At 34.1% G+C, this 19,440-nt stretch overlaps 1 protein-coding gene across 1 annotated transcript in view; it reads left to right on the top strand.

The window, feature by feature from the left end:
* The first annotated feature begins 559 nt into the window (after positions 1-559).
* LOC110383336 (lachesin) overlaps positions 560-19,440 on the top strand; it is a 42,108-nt gene continuing 23,227 nt past the window's right edge. The window contains exons 1-3 of the mRNA XM_064041260.1: positions 560-693; positions 4,560-4,771; positions 6,100-6,313. Coding sequence (XP_063897330.1) covers positions 618-693; positions 4,560-4,771; positions 6,100-6,313 — 502 coding nt within the window. The 5' untranslated portion in view covers positions 560-617. The remainder of the gene's footprint in view (positions 694-4,559; positions 4,772-6,099; positions 6,314-19,440) is intronic.

The raw sequence follows: 19,440 nt of genomic DNA, 5'->3' as shown, positions 1-19,440 counted from the left end.
TAGCTTTTTAAAACGTGGTGACGTTGTTTTTTTTAAGATTCTGTTTTTCGCATGGTCAGCTCTATGTAGCGTGTTCCCGGGTTTCCAGTGCCCAAAATCTGCATGTTTTTGCTCCACAAGGGAAAACGTATAATTTAGTGTACCATTCAGTTTTGGTTTAACAACTAATCGTATCCAGCGTTACATCGCGCTTCTTAGATTTTTCCGTGGGAATGAGAAGTTTTCTTATAGTTGTGATTTATACCGCAATATAACCGAATTCCACGCGGGCGAAGCCGCGGGCGGAAAGCTAGTTGATATATAACGTCAAACTATCACTTTGTGAAACGCTTTTTGGGATTGTCCTTTGTAATGTAACAGTGAAGGATTGCTGTTTTTTTTTCTTATCGAGTGAGCTACAGAACCTTTAACCAGCCCTAGTGTCAGAATTTTGTCAAATCCAGCTCACGGTCTCTTACGTGGTATTGAGAATTGTTGATTTTTATCCTGATAACCTTTACAACAGCAGTTGTTTCAATGTATCTTGTATATAAAATTAACATGGTCTTCTCCATCTTTTCAGAAGCAGAGAGCTGTCCAGATGAACTCTATGGCTCCTAACTCTAGGGGCTGACAAGATGACGTCGGCTGGTCTTTTGGTCTTCTGCTCGGTACTCACCAGGACATTATGCGTTATTGCTCCACAGATACCAGGTATGTTCTTCTTATTGGTCTTTTATATCATGAGCAACTTCACAATTACAATCGGAACCCAATCGCGATACATGACTAAAACGGTACGATACATTTTTGTTACTCCGACGCTTCGGCCAAATTGCAATGACCGTAGTTACGAGTAGACTTTGATATGGATATCATTATCCTTTAGTTTATTCCAATCGCATTTAAGATCGGCGTTCATATAATTTCTTACATACTTCCCTATCTAATGACATCACATAAGTAAATCTGATTTGCATAGTACATCCTTTTCTTACATGTCTTTATGTGACGTCATCTCACTAGCAACTATCTTTCTACGTATGGGAGAAAGATAAAATGATATGTCATTTTTCGCCCTCTTTTGTAAAAATGGAAGACTAAACATTATAATATACATCAACAAAGTTTTGAAGGTTATCGAGGCATAACTGTGAAAGTCTTACCAAAGAGTTATCGTATTACCTTTCTTAGACATAAATAAGTAAAGGTAAACAACTGATGTTAGTTATTATCCCTTCAGTAGCCGAGATAAAGCTGGATAGACAATGGGTGATTAAATAAGCACTAAACAAATAAAAGATAAAGATAAAATAACTTTAATAGAAGTAGTAAAAGAAAGGCAAACAATACAATTAAGATGTAAGTTAATAATGTCAATAAACGGAGTAGACAGCCTTGATCGATAGAATGTTGAGAAAAGGGATAATAGTATTAATATATAACATTTATAATAGTGTTAGACAGTGTTGTTATTACAGAAATAAGTTTAGCAAATAACTACATCAATCCTTACTAGCATACAATGAGAATCTGTTGGTTGGTTTGTTTCTCTTGAACTAATAATTGAGATGTTTGGTACTCTTGGTGGAACTATTGGTTCGGTTATGTAGATTATGGCTCTATATATGGATATAGAGCCAAAATATAATCAAAATTGAATCATACGTTTTCATAAGTCCTTTGACCGACTTCAAAAAAATAGGTTCCCTTTGACCTGTATATAAATGTATGTTTGTGCGAGATCATCTCACGTTTGGTTGTGCATGACCTTGATGCGCATAGTATTTGTCAGACTTAGGAGAAGGTTTAAGATACCTAAGTACATATATTATTATTGATGTTGATTTTTTTTTGTAAAAAATATATTTACTATTGCAATACCGCCAAAAAATACTAATTCACAGCCAAAATCTAATCAATTCATAGACTAATACGACCTTCTATACTTTTAAGTAAGTCACTATATAATTAAGTAAACAAATGACTATATGTATAAATATGGAACGTCTTTAGTCAAAGCATATTTTCTAGAGCTCTTTTGTTTTAACATTCTATGATATCATCCTCTATAATATCATTCATATTATATTTTAATAGACTTGAATTTAATCTAACTTGATAAATATAGTGTGTTTATTTAGTTTCGCCAAGAATTTTCATAAAAGGCTTTCATAGACAAATAGGTCTTTCATATTCAGTTGAGGCACGAGTATTGATTGCTAAACTTGTTGGGCAAAGAACGTCTGATTCTTTTTGTAAATAATATGTTATCTTTTAGGTTATTGACTCTACTATATTTACTAGTAATAATGAAAAGGAAACATTTTGTTGTGTGTTTGTTTGTTTGTACCCTGAAGGGTCCGAAACTACTGAATCAATTTGAAACATACCTTCACTGTTGGAAAGTACACTCTTCTAGAGAAACATAGCCTACATTTTATCCCGGTACTAGCCGTATTTTCTACTGTTGTACTGTTGAAAATAATAGTGGTCGTCGATATTATTCAATTTAGGTCCAACCTAGCAACAATTATGTCGAATTATATAACTTCATGAAAAATAAAATGTTCAAGGAATTCCTTACCTTGATAGACAATTTGATGTAATTCTAGTTACCAAAGATCTCAAAGGAGGTACTATTGTAGAACTCAGAAACAAGACTGTTGCCGGCAGCAGTATTCCAAATTCAAAAAACACTTTCCACCAATTTCAGTCCAATCTAAGACAGGTCAAATTACCTCCCAAATTGAGCAATATTTACAAACAAAAGAAACGCGAAAATTTTCTCCGAAGAAAGAAAAAATCACAAATTAAGAAGCAAACGTTGAATTTAAAAGAAAATCCGGCTAATTACTAATTAGAGTGACTTTTTACCCCAAAGAAAGTCTGGGGCCCATTGCGGGAAGAATTAAGAGGTACCTTATAACAGTTTTGCGAGTCCTGAAGCAGAGGACCGACTTCTGCCAAGCTTTTTTGTACTTAATGATGAAGGTTTTGTGAAAAAAGTATGTAATCTTTGGAGGAAAGCCACTTATTTAAAGGCAAGTGGTTTTGAGCAAAATTAAGATTTATTTAACTTGTTTGGGACAGAAATTAAGGGTCTTCCATGACTTACGACTTAGTGTTTTTTTCGTCTGCTATCATTGAGAGTTTTTTTAATTTTTGCTGCTTTTGTTCCTTTCTGAATTAATTCTCGGTTCTGAATAAAATTCATCAAAGTTTTTTTGACTTTGACATGCAAATCATCTCCCTATTTTTAGAATAAGTCACAGATCTACCAATAGATAAAACAAAATATAGATGAGATCTCCATACTTTACAAACGCTTCGTAGCTCTGAACAGAAATTCCAAGAAAACCTTAGTTGGTAAGCAATAAATAATAAAATAAGGTGCGTAATAAATCTCGTTTGTAGACCAAAGAATTTATGAGATAGGTAATAATTTCAGCGCTCGAATAAAACTAGAAAAGAGTAATTAAAGAACAATGGCGGAGATATTCCCGATATTCTTGGTACGAATGTAATAATTTTAGATAAGGATTCTACGAGGAGATTATTTTCGGTAGCATTTTCCTGTGGCAATGCGACCTTCTTTGTCCACGGAATTATTATTGTTTGGTCACAGATTCCATTAATTATTACCCAGTTTTGTGTTAAGTGTTTTATTTCATTTCTGCTGTATTGTTTACAGATGTTTTATTTGACATACTTGTGTGTGAGTGAGTTATGTACATGCACATTGCCGTACGTAAGTTGGTTAGCGCTTAGTAGTGTTCAATTCGCTGGGTCATACAAAGACAATGTGCATGTTAATTTTACACACACAAGTATGGTTCACCCGCTTTCGTAAAACAAAACTTCTGTAGTATGTATCTTCTAGTAACAGTATTTTTCGATTTGAAACCTTCCACTTGAATTTTAGACAACTTATGATCTCATCAAATGCCATTTTTTTTCGTCAAGATAACAATATAACCCACAGTAATACAAACACGGAAGTTTTCTGTAACGGCCAAAAATCATGTCAGCCAAAAAGAAAACCACCATTACAATTCAAATCGAAGTAGAAAGTATCGTGATAAAGAGGAGTAAATATTTTTGTACCATGACAAATGTATGCTTTATGGACATTTAGCAGTCATGGAAAAGGCTTATGGGTTGTTTATGGGTACCTTTAAAGGAGACTGGCAGTGACATGTGCAAGATAATGAGGTTTGAAAAAACAGAATTTGTATAGGGCTCTTGTAGATTGGCAGATATGTACGTTACCCTTGTTTGCGGTGTGCAATCGGGTAAATATGTAAGACTTTGATTGTTTCAATATTTTTGGGGACGGAATTTCAAGCAATCAATGATAGAGCATAAATAAATATTTTTGTGTTCTTCATCTCAGGCAATGGTCCTGGTAGATTCAGAATATGCAATATGACTAGTTTGACTCCTTTGAGTCGTTTTATACTTAGGAGTTCACCTCAGTTTTTAATGGATTCAACGGATTGTTCCCATTAATTTATGCTGACATGATGAAGTATAACTGTCATATAGCAGTTAAGGTAATCATTTTTTTTTGCCAACAGATTTCAAAACCGGTGACAAGATGATCATCAACGGTCCCTTTTGGCACGAAGTCTTCACGGAGACTTACGAAGACCACGATGATGACCCGTCTACTACTACTTCGGAACCGCTGCCTTTCTTCGAAGATGATGCTTCTACTAATAATGTGACGGCTCAGCTTGGGTCGAGAGTGCACCTACACTGTCGAGTGCATGATTTGGGGGAGAAGACGGTGAGTGTAGTGGTACAATTTGAACGATTGTCAGAAGCCAGTAAGTCGTAGTACCAAGGGGTATCGGGTTGCCCGGGTAACTGGGTTGAGGAGGTCAGATAGGCAGTCGCTTCTTTTAAAGCACTAGTACTCAGCTGAATCCGGTTAGACTGGAAGCCGACCCCAACATGATTGGGGAAAAGGCTCGGAGGATGATGAATTTGAACGATTGAATATTGTACATGTCACTCAATTTTAGGGACTGCTCTTAAATAAATACTTTTAAGTGAAATAAACGTTTGATTATTTCGAGACCAGTGATTAGGAAATTTTAATAAACGTGATAGATGAATTATAATTATTGATAGTTTCTGAAACATTTTTAATATAAGTAATTTTTATATACTTAAGTACATTTTAAGAGTCAAAAATCTGCTTGCGAAATAAAATATTTGAAAAGGCAAGCCCTGTAGAGAGCACTATAAAAACTATACAGTTTAAAAGCGTCAGCTTAAATAGACCAAAACTACATATGTGGTACAGTCTCAAGATTGCACCAAAACACAGCTTAGCTGTAAGTGACACTAGCGCACAACTTCATACAATATTAAATCCTTTTATACCAACTGGATTATACGCTGCAAAGAACCGCAGACACCCATTACGGTATGTGAGACTCAAAGTTAAACATCTCTCTCATTTTATAATGCAAACAATGAGGAGGTTTATTAATGCTTCTACTTTATGCATTAGAATTATGATGTTATGGAGGTTATAAAACTAGGAACTACTCTACTTATAAATGTTTTCTAGAGTGGTTTTTGCTGTGACAATATGTACATGTAGAAGATTTTCTTGTTTCCTTCTAATGCATACCTTCTAGTGTGTGGAGCTCTTATCTTACTTTAAATTCTAGCTCAGGACTTAGTAATTTTCTTTTATGTAATGAGACTGTCCTCTATCTGTCCTTATGACTCAGTATATTATGTATGTTCATCATAGTATGAGTGGCTTGGGGTGACGATATTTGACGCAGGAGATTGTATGTAGAGATTTAGGTCATGGTCTTAGAGGATAATAATTGAGGCTTTATTACAAGAATTTCACATTTTTCAGCCTTGAAATGGATGGAAGGACTGACAAGCTAGTAAGTGGCGAAGACATGATCTTTGAATAACAAAATTTGTTCACCTTCGAAGACCATCAAACCTTCAAAAGAGTACACTCTTATTTAAAAGACTGACAACGTACTAGCAACTCCTCTGGTCTACTCGTTCCCCAATCACATAAAAAAATCTTCGTAGAATAAATCTTGTCTTCGTTTCATTAAACCGATTCTTCTGTTCCAGATATCCTGGGTACGTCGCCGCGGCGAAGAACTTCACCTCCTATCCTTCGGCCGTCACACTTATTCAGCTGACTCCCGCTATTCCTTAGCCTTCGAACATCCCAACGATTGGAGACTCCTCATCCAGTACGTCAGTGAAAGAGATGAGGGGTTCTACGAGTGTCAGATTTCTACGCACCCTCCTTTAGTTAGAAGAGTCCATCTTAGTGTTGTTGGTAAGTGGATTTTGGTATTACATTAATTTAATTCTAAAGAAAACTGTGTATATATAGTTTAAATATATACACAGTTTTCTTTAGAATTAAATTGATCACAACATCATCATCATCATCCAGCCCTTTCATATTGCTTCCAATTTCATTTGGGGTTGGTCCAATTTGACTAATTACAGAGTAAACCAATTTGCTACTATGCAATCTCGTAAGTTAAAATGCAAGTGTCTTTTACTGGTCAAGGATTTGTGATCAATCTTTGATATCGATATTCATCGGTAGGTACTATATTGAATTAACTATCGTATAGGCTAAGCTATGCTCGAACATGTAGAGTAGCTTTTAAATTTAAAGGATTAACATCAACATTTGATAACTTCTCTATTACCGATAAATAATTAAATCTGAAACAATAATTTTGACTAAGCAATAACTTTTGATGCCTTCAGGCTACAGACATAAACTTCTCATACTTAAAGTATATAATATCTTGAGCTGTATATTCAAAGTAATAAATCTTCTCTAAGATTGTTGATAGGTACTAAAATTTGATAGGCAATTTGTTCAAAATGTTTTTTCAGGTCACAGGTGACAAAAATATTTGTCTTCGGCACTTTAGATGTATTTATGTACGAAGCTTTTAGCGTCAAATTTTCTTGAGGTACTTATTTATTTAAGAGTACCATACTGCAAACTTTTAGTCGGCCGATAGTTTGTTTGGGCTCATAAGTCAGTATGAAGATGAATGGTAATACGCACATTGCATTGCAAAGATCAGTTATTTAGCCGGTATCAGCCAGATTGAAAACGTTGATTGAATTCACGATAGAAAATATATATTTTTTTTAAACATTGGGCCAACTGTCGGGCGACTGTTTACTCTGTACTCTAATGGAGAATTGAGAAAAATGAACACCTTCATAAACAGTTAAGATGTTAATAAAAGTGATAAAAATTGTGGAAGAAAAGTGGACGAAAATGAAAACCTCGGACTTAAGAACGATATATTATAAAATGCGCAATTTTGTCTGTTTCTAAAAATTCTATGATAAAATGGTAAACAAATAAGATGGAATTTGGAATACAAATTGACTCATGAAACCCATAGACCAGATTGGAGTGGATTCTTCAGTATGCTAATGAAACTTTAGAAAAATAGAACCAACCGATTTTGATAGAATTGCTTATGGAAATGCAACCTTGGAAATTATTATATCGGGTTTAACCAAGGTTATATCTTAAGGTTATATCCTTCTCCATGTGAGAGGAGGCCTGTGCCCAGCAGTGGGACGATAAAAAGGCTGTAACAGAACCAAAGTTATATCTGTATCGAAATTGATCAGATTGATAAAAATCGTGATTTAAATTTCATTTCCATATTCATGTTTTAATGCTAATGCATTATTTAGATATCTATGATAATTAAATGAAGAGGAATCTTTTTTTTTTGTTTGTTTTGTACCCCGAAGGCTCCAAAGTACTAAACCGATTTGAAACATTCTTTCATTGTTAGAAAACTTCACTAAACTAGGTTATATTTTATCCCGTTAGGGACAGCAGTTCCCATGAGACGCGAGTGAAACTGTAGGAAAACGGCTAGTCGATAATCGTGATTAAAAGATCACGTCATTTGAAATGTCATTTCTATATAGAGTTTTGTTTCTCAGCGAGTGTAGTGCCTTTTTTTAAATAGTCTCGATAGTTTAGTTATAAAATTCACTTTAAAAATCTAAGACTAGATTTTTTACCCCTAAAAATGTATTTTTACCCTAGATTCTATACATGAAGTTAATACCCATGTGAGCCGGATGAAAAGGTATCCAATATTCTTGTTGTCGCATCTTATGAAGGTAAATCGCCTTATTCACTTCACCGGCACGGCTGGTACCTCCTTATTCTGTGTTGGATAAACTTTAATTGATTTTATAACGTGGAAGAACCACGTTAAAAGTAGTGTAGCTTTTTTAAAAGGAGGTTCTCAGTTTGACCTCTATGTATGTAGTGTGTGTTGTGCGTGATTATCTCTCGTTTGGCTGAACCGATTATGATGCGGGTTTCAGCATAGAATTTGTCAGACTTATGAGAGGGTTTTAGATTTGTTATTAAAGTAGTTTTTTTTTCGGATTAAAATTTTTCATGGTCATATCAGACTATCTTTAAAACGTTTCTATCTTGTATACTAAAACTTTACAATGATGATAGACTATTTCGTAAGATTTTTATCAAGATGCTAATGTATTTGATATCTTTTGTAACTTTAACAAATAATAATGTTTAAATTGCTGTCAATCCAATTTTTCTGACCAGGTTCTCAATATGATAAGCAGTGGCATTGCCCTAGCAAATCATATTGCTTCAAACTGAACATTGCAGTCCAGACAAGCTCTACAACAAATTGGTTTCTTATACAACACAATATCTGCATACAAAGTTACCATAGACAATATCATTTGATTCTGACCGCGCTCCGCAATATCCTCGCAAAATATCGCATCGCATTTCTTTATAAAAAAACCTCTTTACATTATATCAATGTTGCCAGCACGTTCACTTACAACAGCTGCATATATTAACTATTCATTGTTTTTCATATTTTCTATGCATAAGAATGTTGCCACATGTAAGAGGCACGTTCCTACTGATATATTTACTCTGTGGTCGTCGTGTTAGCAAATATCCTGAGATATGAAATATGATCTTTACGTGAAATGTGTCTGCGTCGGAGCTGTGTTGCCATAAAAATAAATGGCTCTAACGCTTGTGTTTTGTTTTAGAAGGATTTTATGAACGTTGGCCCCGGTTTCAATTATTTATCTGTGCCGTATATTCAAAGGTGGGTTATTTTCGGGTTGTATTTTTTTCCTTATGAAGTTCACCTTGGACGGCAAAAATCAAAGGTTTTTTTTGGGGAATTTAATGGGAATATGGAAGTAGCTTTTCGTTACCAAATATAAATATTTAGCTCCTCATACCACAAAAATCATCAATCAAAATCAATTACCACAATTTCGAACCCAGATAAAATTACCATCCGAAAGGGTGACGCATGATTCTAATAACAAAAAACAATTGCCGTCGCTTCAACTCGTTAAAATTCAAAATCCATATTTAAAATTCAACCAATCTTTAAAAACAAAACATACTCGATCAAAAACAATACATAGGTACTTCAATTTTTCATTCCTACTTACTCTCTTTTGCAAAAAAAGCGGGCACCTATGCGAAATCTTCGTTTTAACGACTTAACGTGTTTTTTAAAGGGTTTTAATGACTGTAGTATGTTACTGGCATCTATAGGGTTAGCCAAGTATGCGTGAGAGCGTATTCTAAATGAGATTTTTTTGTGAAATTGCTAAGAAATTGGTTAATCCTTGTTTTGAACTAATTCCTGGTAGAAAGTTCGTCGGCGTTTTGAAAAGTTTTTGAAGTGATTTTCAGAAAACTGTTAATGCAGTTTTAATTGATGAACCTCAACGTAGTTTGGGAAAAAGGCTCGGAGGATGATGAATGTACCTTACCTGTGCTTTTTTTACAAAAGAGTTTATATTTCAAAACCATATCATATAGGTATTTCATTCCGACATATATTTGAAGTATTCAAACATGGAAATACGCAACCTGACATTTGCGAAGACAATTTCAGAAAGTACACTGAAATTGATACGGCCGTGCTTGAGATAATCCCTTCTTCCCGTCCAATTACACGTAGCGTGAGGGCGACACGGATTGTGGAGTGAACGGAGGTTTTGTACTGGTCTTGAAATTTTAAAGAAGGAGTATGTATGTATGGAAAATGGAAGAGTTTTTTTAAGTGCCAAAGTACACAAAAACAGGTCATTACATATATTGTTAGGTTAGGTTACTTTAGGGTAAAATTTTACGCAATATAGTTTAGTGAATAGTGTGTTTACGCAGTGGTAATATCACTGGGTAAAAAGTGTGTTTTCTATAAGTACCTACTAATATTGGGAGTTTCTATCTCTGAATTATAACCACTGTAAAGTTTGACTTTCAAGTAAAATATTGGCTTAAAGCTATTCATAAAAAAATTATGTAAAAATAAAATTGATAATTAATGGTTTTCAAAATTAACTTAGAAATTGCAACGAATACTTGTAGGTACATATTTCGTATCATCTGATCTTTGAACATTTTTTTTAGCGTCATATTAAAAATATCTTCCAAGCATTCCATTTGCTACTACTTTGTGGTATTTAAAACGTTCAGACGTCTCTCGACGGGAAGATTTTAAGCATTTCACTTAACTTTGTGACCTAAATTCACCAAGATTTTTACGACAATTTTATACCTGAGCTTTAAAACATCTTTGCAATGTTGGGGTTTGCTTATCTGAGAAAATATGGGTATTAAGGTTAGTGATGTGAGTACTATGATATAATGTTTCTTTGCTGTGGCTTAGAACAATATTTTTTGTCATAAATGCGTTTTAATAGTACGCACGTCGTAGTGTCTTATTATTGGGCAAAGATATTTTATGCATACATAGATGATGAGATTTTTAATTGTGCTCACATAAACTACTATAAAAAATATAAATAGTTTAAAAATCACGCTTTTCGAAAGGTTCTTAGCTAGTCATGTATTGTCATCAGAACTCAGAGCGTGTGCAAAATTTCATCCTAATCGAAGGCCGGGAAGTGGGTCAAATTAAGATTCCAAGATTTTTTTATACATATATGTAGTCACAATCTAAGCTAATATAAGCGTGTTAAAATGTCTTTTATCTTAATAAAGAATAGCATCTTTACATATTGATACTTTTGTCAAAAGTCTTTGTCACTCACTTACCACTCATTTCACAATTAAAATAATATTCGAAACACGAGACCCTATGTTTAAAAGCAAGACCTCTAAACTTTGAAACCATGCACTATGAAACAAAAAGTCTTAAATATTCCTTTCCATTTCACCATTTCCGAACTATACCAATTTTCTTGTAAAGAGCACTCAAATTCCTCGGAATTACTTAAAACGTCTAATAGAAACTTGGTGGAATTTCGTCGTGGACACAGAGTAAGGAAAGGTGAGCGGAGATGCTATAATGCAGATAGGTCAGGCGCCTTCTTCATGGTCAAATCCCATAGCCAAAATGATCAGTGTGACGAGTGAACTAACGAGGTGTTTGGGTTCTTTGAGACATCTGTCAATGATTTTTGGTATTACAAAAGTTCCAAAGAAGGCGCATAACAACGGAGACAGTAATATTTCTCATCCCCCGCACACCTACATTTTGGCGCTTAGGAGATTTCTCAGGAGAATTTTCGTTATGGAACCTTTTTTTTTAACGACGTCAAAAATCATCAAATGACCCCTCCCGCTGTGGGTTAGCAGCGGTGAGGGATTATCAGACTCTTACTGACTAAAACCCATCGTGTTCCTTTAGGCCTTTTATGTACCAGGGTCGCGGTAACTCCGTTACGGCACCTCTGCTTGTGATTTTGTTCTCAATGGTCGTAGTACTGTTACCAAACTAGAGTGCGTCTGCAGCAGGTTTGTTGAAAGTTTTAATGAGATAAGCATTGGTATAGTTGGTGTGTTTTTGCAGTTCCGTATTTGGAGCATTGGGTGTGGATATGGGTGACGCAGTTGTAAGTAGTGCTAGTAGAAACTCGTAGTACTTAAATAGGTGCGATGACAAGACATAGCGTATGTGAGCATACAATTTTTCAAAAATGTTAAGTATAACGTTTTCTTGTTTATAGTCAGGTTAAAAAGGTAAAAAAAAAGTTTTGGAATTGTTTCTTGCAATGTTGTAAATCTTCTTGTTTTTATGCTTATTTTTGAGGTTATACGTGACCGTGAAAGTTTTTTCCAACTTAGCGTTTTATTCAAATACTTACAAGACATGAGCGATGCCGCAGGCAACAATACTTTAAGAAACTGTGTCATACTAAACATTCTTCAATATTACGCGTTTTATATTAGTCACACAGTATGCCTACAATAATTTCGTTCCGTGTATTTTATCACGCAATCACTTATAAAGATCTAGAACTACTGAAAAACGGAAAAAGTCGACGATTGGCACCGCGGCTCGCGTTTGAAAACTTGCCAACATTCATTATTTAGTAGCAAGAAACATGAAACAATGTTGTTTTTTATAGGTAATGCAAAATGTTTTACATTCTATTTTGAGTCATATTTACCTGTAAGCAAATTAATTTATGAGGGAACTTTTGGTAGATTTATAACTCTAAGATTTCGCTTACGAATACTACTAGGCCGTATAGAATCTATACTATCGATACTAATATAATAAAGAGGAATGATTTTTTTTGTTTGTACTTCCGAAAACATAGAACCGATCTACTTCTTATACCCAGACAAAAGTACCTTATCCCCGTTTCCATGATACCATCTAAGTTTGTGTGAAAATTCAATCAAATCAGTTCAGTCGTTCTTGCGTAGTATATAACAAACAAACTCAGTTTTTCATTTAAAATATTAGTAGGAATAGTAAAAATAAAATCCAATGCTCACAATATCAACTATTTTTATTTTCAATATTTTCCTAAACAATTATTCTACTTACCTAAGCTATGAAATAAATTGAGTGGATGATAAGCCAAATACCTTTGTAAACTAAAAATAATAGAAAAAGATATTACTGATATTTTTTTAGGGCATAACACAGGTAATCCCACGGTTCCTTTTTTAGTATCAGTCCCTTTTTATAGACTGCGTATAACGGAGTTTTTAAAGCGTGTCTAAATAAATAGAACTGGTTTAAATAGATTTGTTCTGATTCGGTTTGTTTGCTAAAATAAATACGTTTTTGCTTTGGTTATTTCGATATGAATTTACCTGACTACAGAAGGGTATTATTAGGCTTTGAAATGAATACCTATGTACACTTTTTACCGACTTTAAAATAAGGAAAGATTTCATAATGCAGATGTGGTTAGGTTTGCTTAACATCCTATTATTACTATTCTGCTATGAGCAACTCTAATGATCGATATAGGAGTTTTCTTCAAAGAATATTCCACTAGCAGTTTCAACTGCATCCTGTAAAGGCTTCTTGACGTATGCAGATAAACAGTAGCTTTTAGCTTTCCTCGATACATAGGCTAGCCAACACTGAAACGATTTTTAAATTACCGAAATCCTGAGATTAGCAACTCTTCAACTTTATAATTTGAATCATCTGTCATAAAATATTTACATTAATTGAAAAAAGAAATAAAATAAACTTATATACATATATATACAACTTAAAACTAATAAACTTTATAATATTTATTTATTTATTTTGTGGTAACCATAACACTCGTAACTAGACCAAAAACCGTTACATTTTAAAACAAAATCTTCTACTTTCTTACATTTTCTTCCTACAAACCTATGTTACCTACATCCACAGATTCTCTGCAAGTAACGCTCGCCTCGAGATCTCGTTGGCTGGTCCGAACGACCGACCCCGGCAACTCGTTAGCAATTGTCGTTTGAGAAAGAAAGTGGAAAATACTGTGCTAAGATTAGTGAGGATACTTTAACAGTGTCTTTTAAAGTTTAAAAGAAAGGTTCGATATAATTGCTGTGTTCTTGTGCTTGTTTTAAACACTGGGTTTTGGAATTTAGTCTTTGGAATGATGTTGTATCTTAGGAAAGCGGGTGAGTCTGTGTGTAAGATAGACAAATGTTCGTCCACATTGTCTTTATATAACTCGGCGATTCTGTTACTACAGAATGGTCCGAGCTTACACATACAAAGGTAATGTGTATGTAGGTACATTTACACAAACTAGTTTGCTTTTGTGTGATTAAATATCTGTACTATTGCTTATTATTTTTGTAGCCTCAGGCCTTATGAAGATTTTGATACCAATTAAGTGTCTGTGGTGTGAAAATCGTTGTGAACTCTAATATTGCTTGAAGCTTCAGTTAAGTAGTTTTTGAGTTAAAAGTACTTCACGAACTTTAAGTTTGATGAGATTATTATAATTACCTTCAAACTAAACTGTCAGTCAAATTATCGGCCAAGAAATGTTCAGTCGGCTAAAAGATTAAGCCATCTGAAAACCACCACTGTTTGAAGGTCAAGTTTGCAGAAAACAGCCCCTAAAACGCTCGCTCCTCACCACTTCACCCTTATCCCAATCCTATTTGGGGTCGGCGCAGCATGACATGTTTTCTCCTTCCATACTTTTCTATCTGCCATCATCTCACAAGTGCCCTCCCTGACCACTGTTTTAGCTGGGAAGAAGAAATGGTGGAGTAAACTCCCAAGCTCTTACTAGGGCTTAAAGTTTATTCAGCTTTACTGACCTTAAAAAGACCCTAAAAAAACCGGCCAAGTGCGAGTCGGACTCGTGCACGAAGGGTTCCGTAAATTACAGTTAAATCAACCTATCTCAAAAACTATAAGAGATACTTTGATCAAACCAAAAATCGTTGAAAGAGTTAATTAGCATGCATCACCTCTATTTTTTTTAGAATTTTATACCCCGTAGTTATAAAAATAGAGGGGGGGGACATACTTTTTACGACTTTGAGAGCTGATATCTCAAAAACCGTTCACTTTAAGAAAAATGTTTTTTAGAAAACTTTATATCATTTTAAAAGACCTTTCCATTGATACCCCACACGGGTATGTACATCGAAAAAAAAAATTTCATCCCTCAGTTACATGTATGGGGGGCCCCACCCCCAATTCTTTTTTTTACTATTTAGTGTCATATTTTTGTAGCGGTTCATACAACACATATTCCCATCAAATTTCATCACTGTAGTACTTATAGTTTCCGAGTAAATCGGCTGTGACAGACGGACAGACGGACAGACGGACAGACGGACATGACGAAACTATAAGGGTTCCGTTTTTGCCATTTTGGCTACGGAACCCTAAAAACCAGGTCTTACAAAGATAGGTCGACATAGACCTTTATATTTTGAGTAAACGTAATCAACGCTCGTAGTATTTACACATGTCTGCTTTCAGATTTCAGCAGTATTTTTCACACGTAGGTACAGTAGACCGCACATCAGTGGTAACTGTCATGCACCTTAACTCAATAGTCATAAGTACGATTTTCCTATAAAACTGTTACCACTGACCTGAAGTTGACTGTACATATGTGAGTTTATTTAATTATGTTAACTTTTAATTACGATGAGGCTCACCAAAATTGATTAAAATCTGTAAATAAATCCACTCATTATTCCTCTAATACTAGAAAGTCTAGACGAAGTTAGGTGTATATTAATTAATTTAGGAGATTAATAAAGATTTATGTGTCAAATTCAACAACGATTTATAAATCTTTAATTTATCCATATAAGTCTATTTGCTTGAACACGCTAATTTCAGGAACTACTTTAACAATACCGTGAGATTCCTGCAAAACCTCTGGATAAAGCTAAATATTCACGGCCTTACTACAAAAATTAAACATCTGTAAAACACTTTTTTAAAAATGTGGCTGCCAAACGGACCTTATTTCAACGTCATAATAAGTTTTTTTAGACAGGTGTTCAACAGAGGTTTAAAAGTTTTTGTGGTACGACGGCTAAAGTCTCTGGAAAATGGTGACAAAAAAAATAGATAACACCGATTTCTAGAAATATGGTTTTTTCTCGCTTTATGATTTTAATAGTCGGATTTTTTTTACCGTAGGACTTTACTGTGAAAACAATTATCCAATTCAGATGAAATTGAAAATGAATTTAGTCTAGCAGCACAGGAGTGGAAAGAATATTTTTTATTAGAATGTAAATTCTCTAAAAAGCTAATCCCTACTAATATTATAAATGCGAAAGTAACTCTGTCTGTCTGTCTGTTTTCACGTCTAAACCACTGAACGGATTTTAATAAAATTTGGTACAGATATAGAGTTGACCTTGAGAAAGAACATAGGATAGTTTTTATCCCGGACTTTTGAAGAATTCTCTTGGAAACGCGATATAACCGCACGAAGCCGCGGACGGAAGCTAGTATTCTTTGAATCTGGTTATCCTAGTATTTGGCTTTGTATTCTAGAAGCCAATCGTAGCGACTAACCGAAGCACTGCGGTTAAACCTGTAACGTTGAAACACAATACTATGTAATACATAGCTAAATTGATTATAGTTATATACAATTCGATCATGTCTATAATTGAGTATAGGATTAGGCAGCATCTCTCTACGTACCAATATGCAATATTATAAACTCAAAGTTTATATGTATGGATGGATGTTTGTTCTTCTTTCATGCAAAAAATACAGAATAGATTTTGATAAATCTTGGCAATAATATAGCTTATGTACATCAGAATAACATCAAGGCATTCTTTTTGTCTAGGTGCGAGAAGTATAGTTCCTTCCTTAACGGCTGACGCAAGCTAGTATTTTTTTAGTTGCGAGTGACTACCATCTGTTTGATTGTAATATGTCTGTAATAGGTAACTACATATCATAGTAATCTGTGGTAATAGTGTATTAAAATATCCACTGTTACTGTGCCCTATCTGAGAATGAAACACCTGTTAATTTAATATTTTCTGTACAGCATATTTTTCAACAAGCAATTACAAGAAAGGTAAAATCTGTTATTAAACTTTTCAACAGAAACCTATTCATTTTTAAAACCTTTCTATGGAATAAAAAGCAAACGATAAATTGAGTTTCAACGTAATTTACGATTTTGTTCTACTAAAATAAAGAAATATAGAAAAAAAAAAGAACGGAATCGGGTCACTATAACTACTGTTTTCTGTAACAACTCGGTACCAGTTGCCAAATGTTCAGTTTATTAATGCAATATACAAATAAGGAATCTTCGTTTTGCTTCGCGGAAAATTATGAAATTTCTGAACACAACGAAAATTGGATTGTCGGCGAAAATATTTTTCATTTCGACTTCCCAGTTTAGAACTTAAGTGAACAGTATTTGGTACACAAGGAGTGTATGAAAGTACCTTCTTTCGAAGTAAATTGACTTCTTTTGTTTTAAAGAAAACTTGACATTTGAAAAAACAATATGTGGTTTAAAAAGATTAAGCGTTAGAATAAGGTTGAGTGATCTCAAACGAAAAGAACAGTCTTAAAAATATGAAGCCCTTCTCAGTTTTTATTTTTTGGCAATATTTGTGAATTTTGTTTTTATTTTCGTATATTCTTGCCAGCTACAGTTTCAGTAAACAGCAAACCTCTGCAAACCAATTTCATCAATATTATGCAGCAAAAACTTGTAAACTGAGTTTAAATTTCAAAACAAGCGAATTTCTTTTCACATCTCATTCCGTTTTCAATCCAATTTCTTTAAACTTCTTAGCAAAGAAAGGATTTATAATGAGTTTATTTTTCTAGTGGGTGTTTTTCAAACTGTGACATATTTAGGTCTTGTAAAATCCACAAAAACGCTTCGATAAATCCAAGGAACCTCACCAGTGAAAAGAATTTATATCCAGCAACAAAAAAGGCGGGCGAAAATTTCTACGTTTTCTTTTCGCCTCCAAAAATCCAAAAATAAATCTGTTTTATAAAAGTTTAAGCAAAATGTATCAGGTTATTTTATATTCTTGGCGTGGTGTATCTATAAAAGCTGATTACCATTCATACGCCTACATGTAGCCACAAACGTGGATCACATATTTAATGGATCGGTAGGGGCTGAACTTTGCGAAACTTAGGCATAAATGATGGCGCGAAGGTGCATTTCTAATCATGGGTATGAAGGTATAAAATGAATATTATTTCTTGTGACAGTGTATAGATCCTTTTAAGATAAAGATATTCTGACTTTAATCATGCTTTTACACCCTACGATTTCCGCTCAGTTTTTTTTTACGCGCGGAAATCCGTCGCACCCTTTCACCTGTCATCGTTTGAACTGCCAGTAGTTGTACCAACCTTGAAAAACCTGTTGGAAAATCCGCTAGTGTGAAAGTATGACTGCATCTCATTTAGCCTAGATTTTATGTCACTCCTTGCAATCGAAAGTAGTTATTTGGTTCTTAACCCAATGTGACTTTCTCAAAGTTTCATGTGAGCTCCCGTTCTAATCTTGGACATCATTGATGGCGATATAAAAGTACTAAATAATATTTTGGACAAGATAAAGTTTCTTCTTTTTGAAGACACTACGAAAAAATAATTTCTTGGAAAAATAAGCCTTTTGCTAAAAGGAAAATAAACAAAGCCTCTCATAATAATATTATACTTAGTTTAGATAATGACCTTTGAAACAACTACCATTTTCGAACCACGTTTCGAACACAAAAGGTAGGTAGGTATAGAATTACAAGCATAGTTCATTTGCCCGTCTGTGTTTTGGTTGGTATTTAGCAAAACTGTGAATATTAACCCCCTTACTTATAAAATCTCTAATCACCTTCTAAGCAACATTTTAACTAATCACTACTTAAAATCTTAAGTAGTGATTATATGTTAGTTAAGACATGCTTAAGCAACGTTTATAAGTAAGAATTTTCTTAAACAGCCCTTAAGTATTACTTATATTTAATTCACGTTTAGTAAGGCTGTAAGATTTCAGAACTGTTGTCTTAGGATGAACGCAGTCTACTGTAATTAAGACGCATGTGCTCATAGGTAGAAGGTGCATGTACAATGGACAGGCGTTTAATGTAGGTATCTTAATATTAGACGCAAAACTGTCTAGACGGGTTTGTTCAACTATTCCTTAAACTATTACTTTAGATACAGTTGGTATATTGTTTATAGAAGCAGCACCTAGATTAGGCACTCATATTATAAATACGAATGTGTTTTATTGTTAGTGTTAAATTCTCTCCATACATCCCCGAAACTACTGATATTTGTAAACTGATATTGATATAGACAACTGATATTTTTCTTGCAGGAAAAGGGGAAAAAACGCAGCTATATAAAAATATAAACGAATCATTTTACTGATTAACGCTCAATCTTTCTTAGTGTGAGAAAAGCATGTGCCCAGCGGTGGGCCGATGAAAAGTGTAACATAGGTTATAATGGTTATAATTATAGACAGTTAGGTATAGTCCTCTACCTAAAATATCTATCACAACAAACTACATAACTCGAGGCTAACATGCACTTAGTCAACTTTTTAATGCAAAACTGTCAACCTAACTAAAATTGTCATCCCACTCTCATAAAAGAATGACAAAACTGTTATAACCCTAAA

This window comes from Helicoverpa armigera, chromosome 24 (assembly GCF_030705265.1).
Source record: "Helicoverpa armigera isolate CAAS_96S chromosome 24, ASM3070526v1, whole genome shotgun sequence".
NCBI classification, from domain to species: Eukaryota; Metazoa; Arthropoda; class Insecta; order Lepidoptera; family Noctuidae; genus Helicoverpa; species Helicoverpa armigera.
This window is presented reverse-complemented; position numbering and strand designations above follow the sequence as displayed.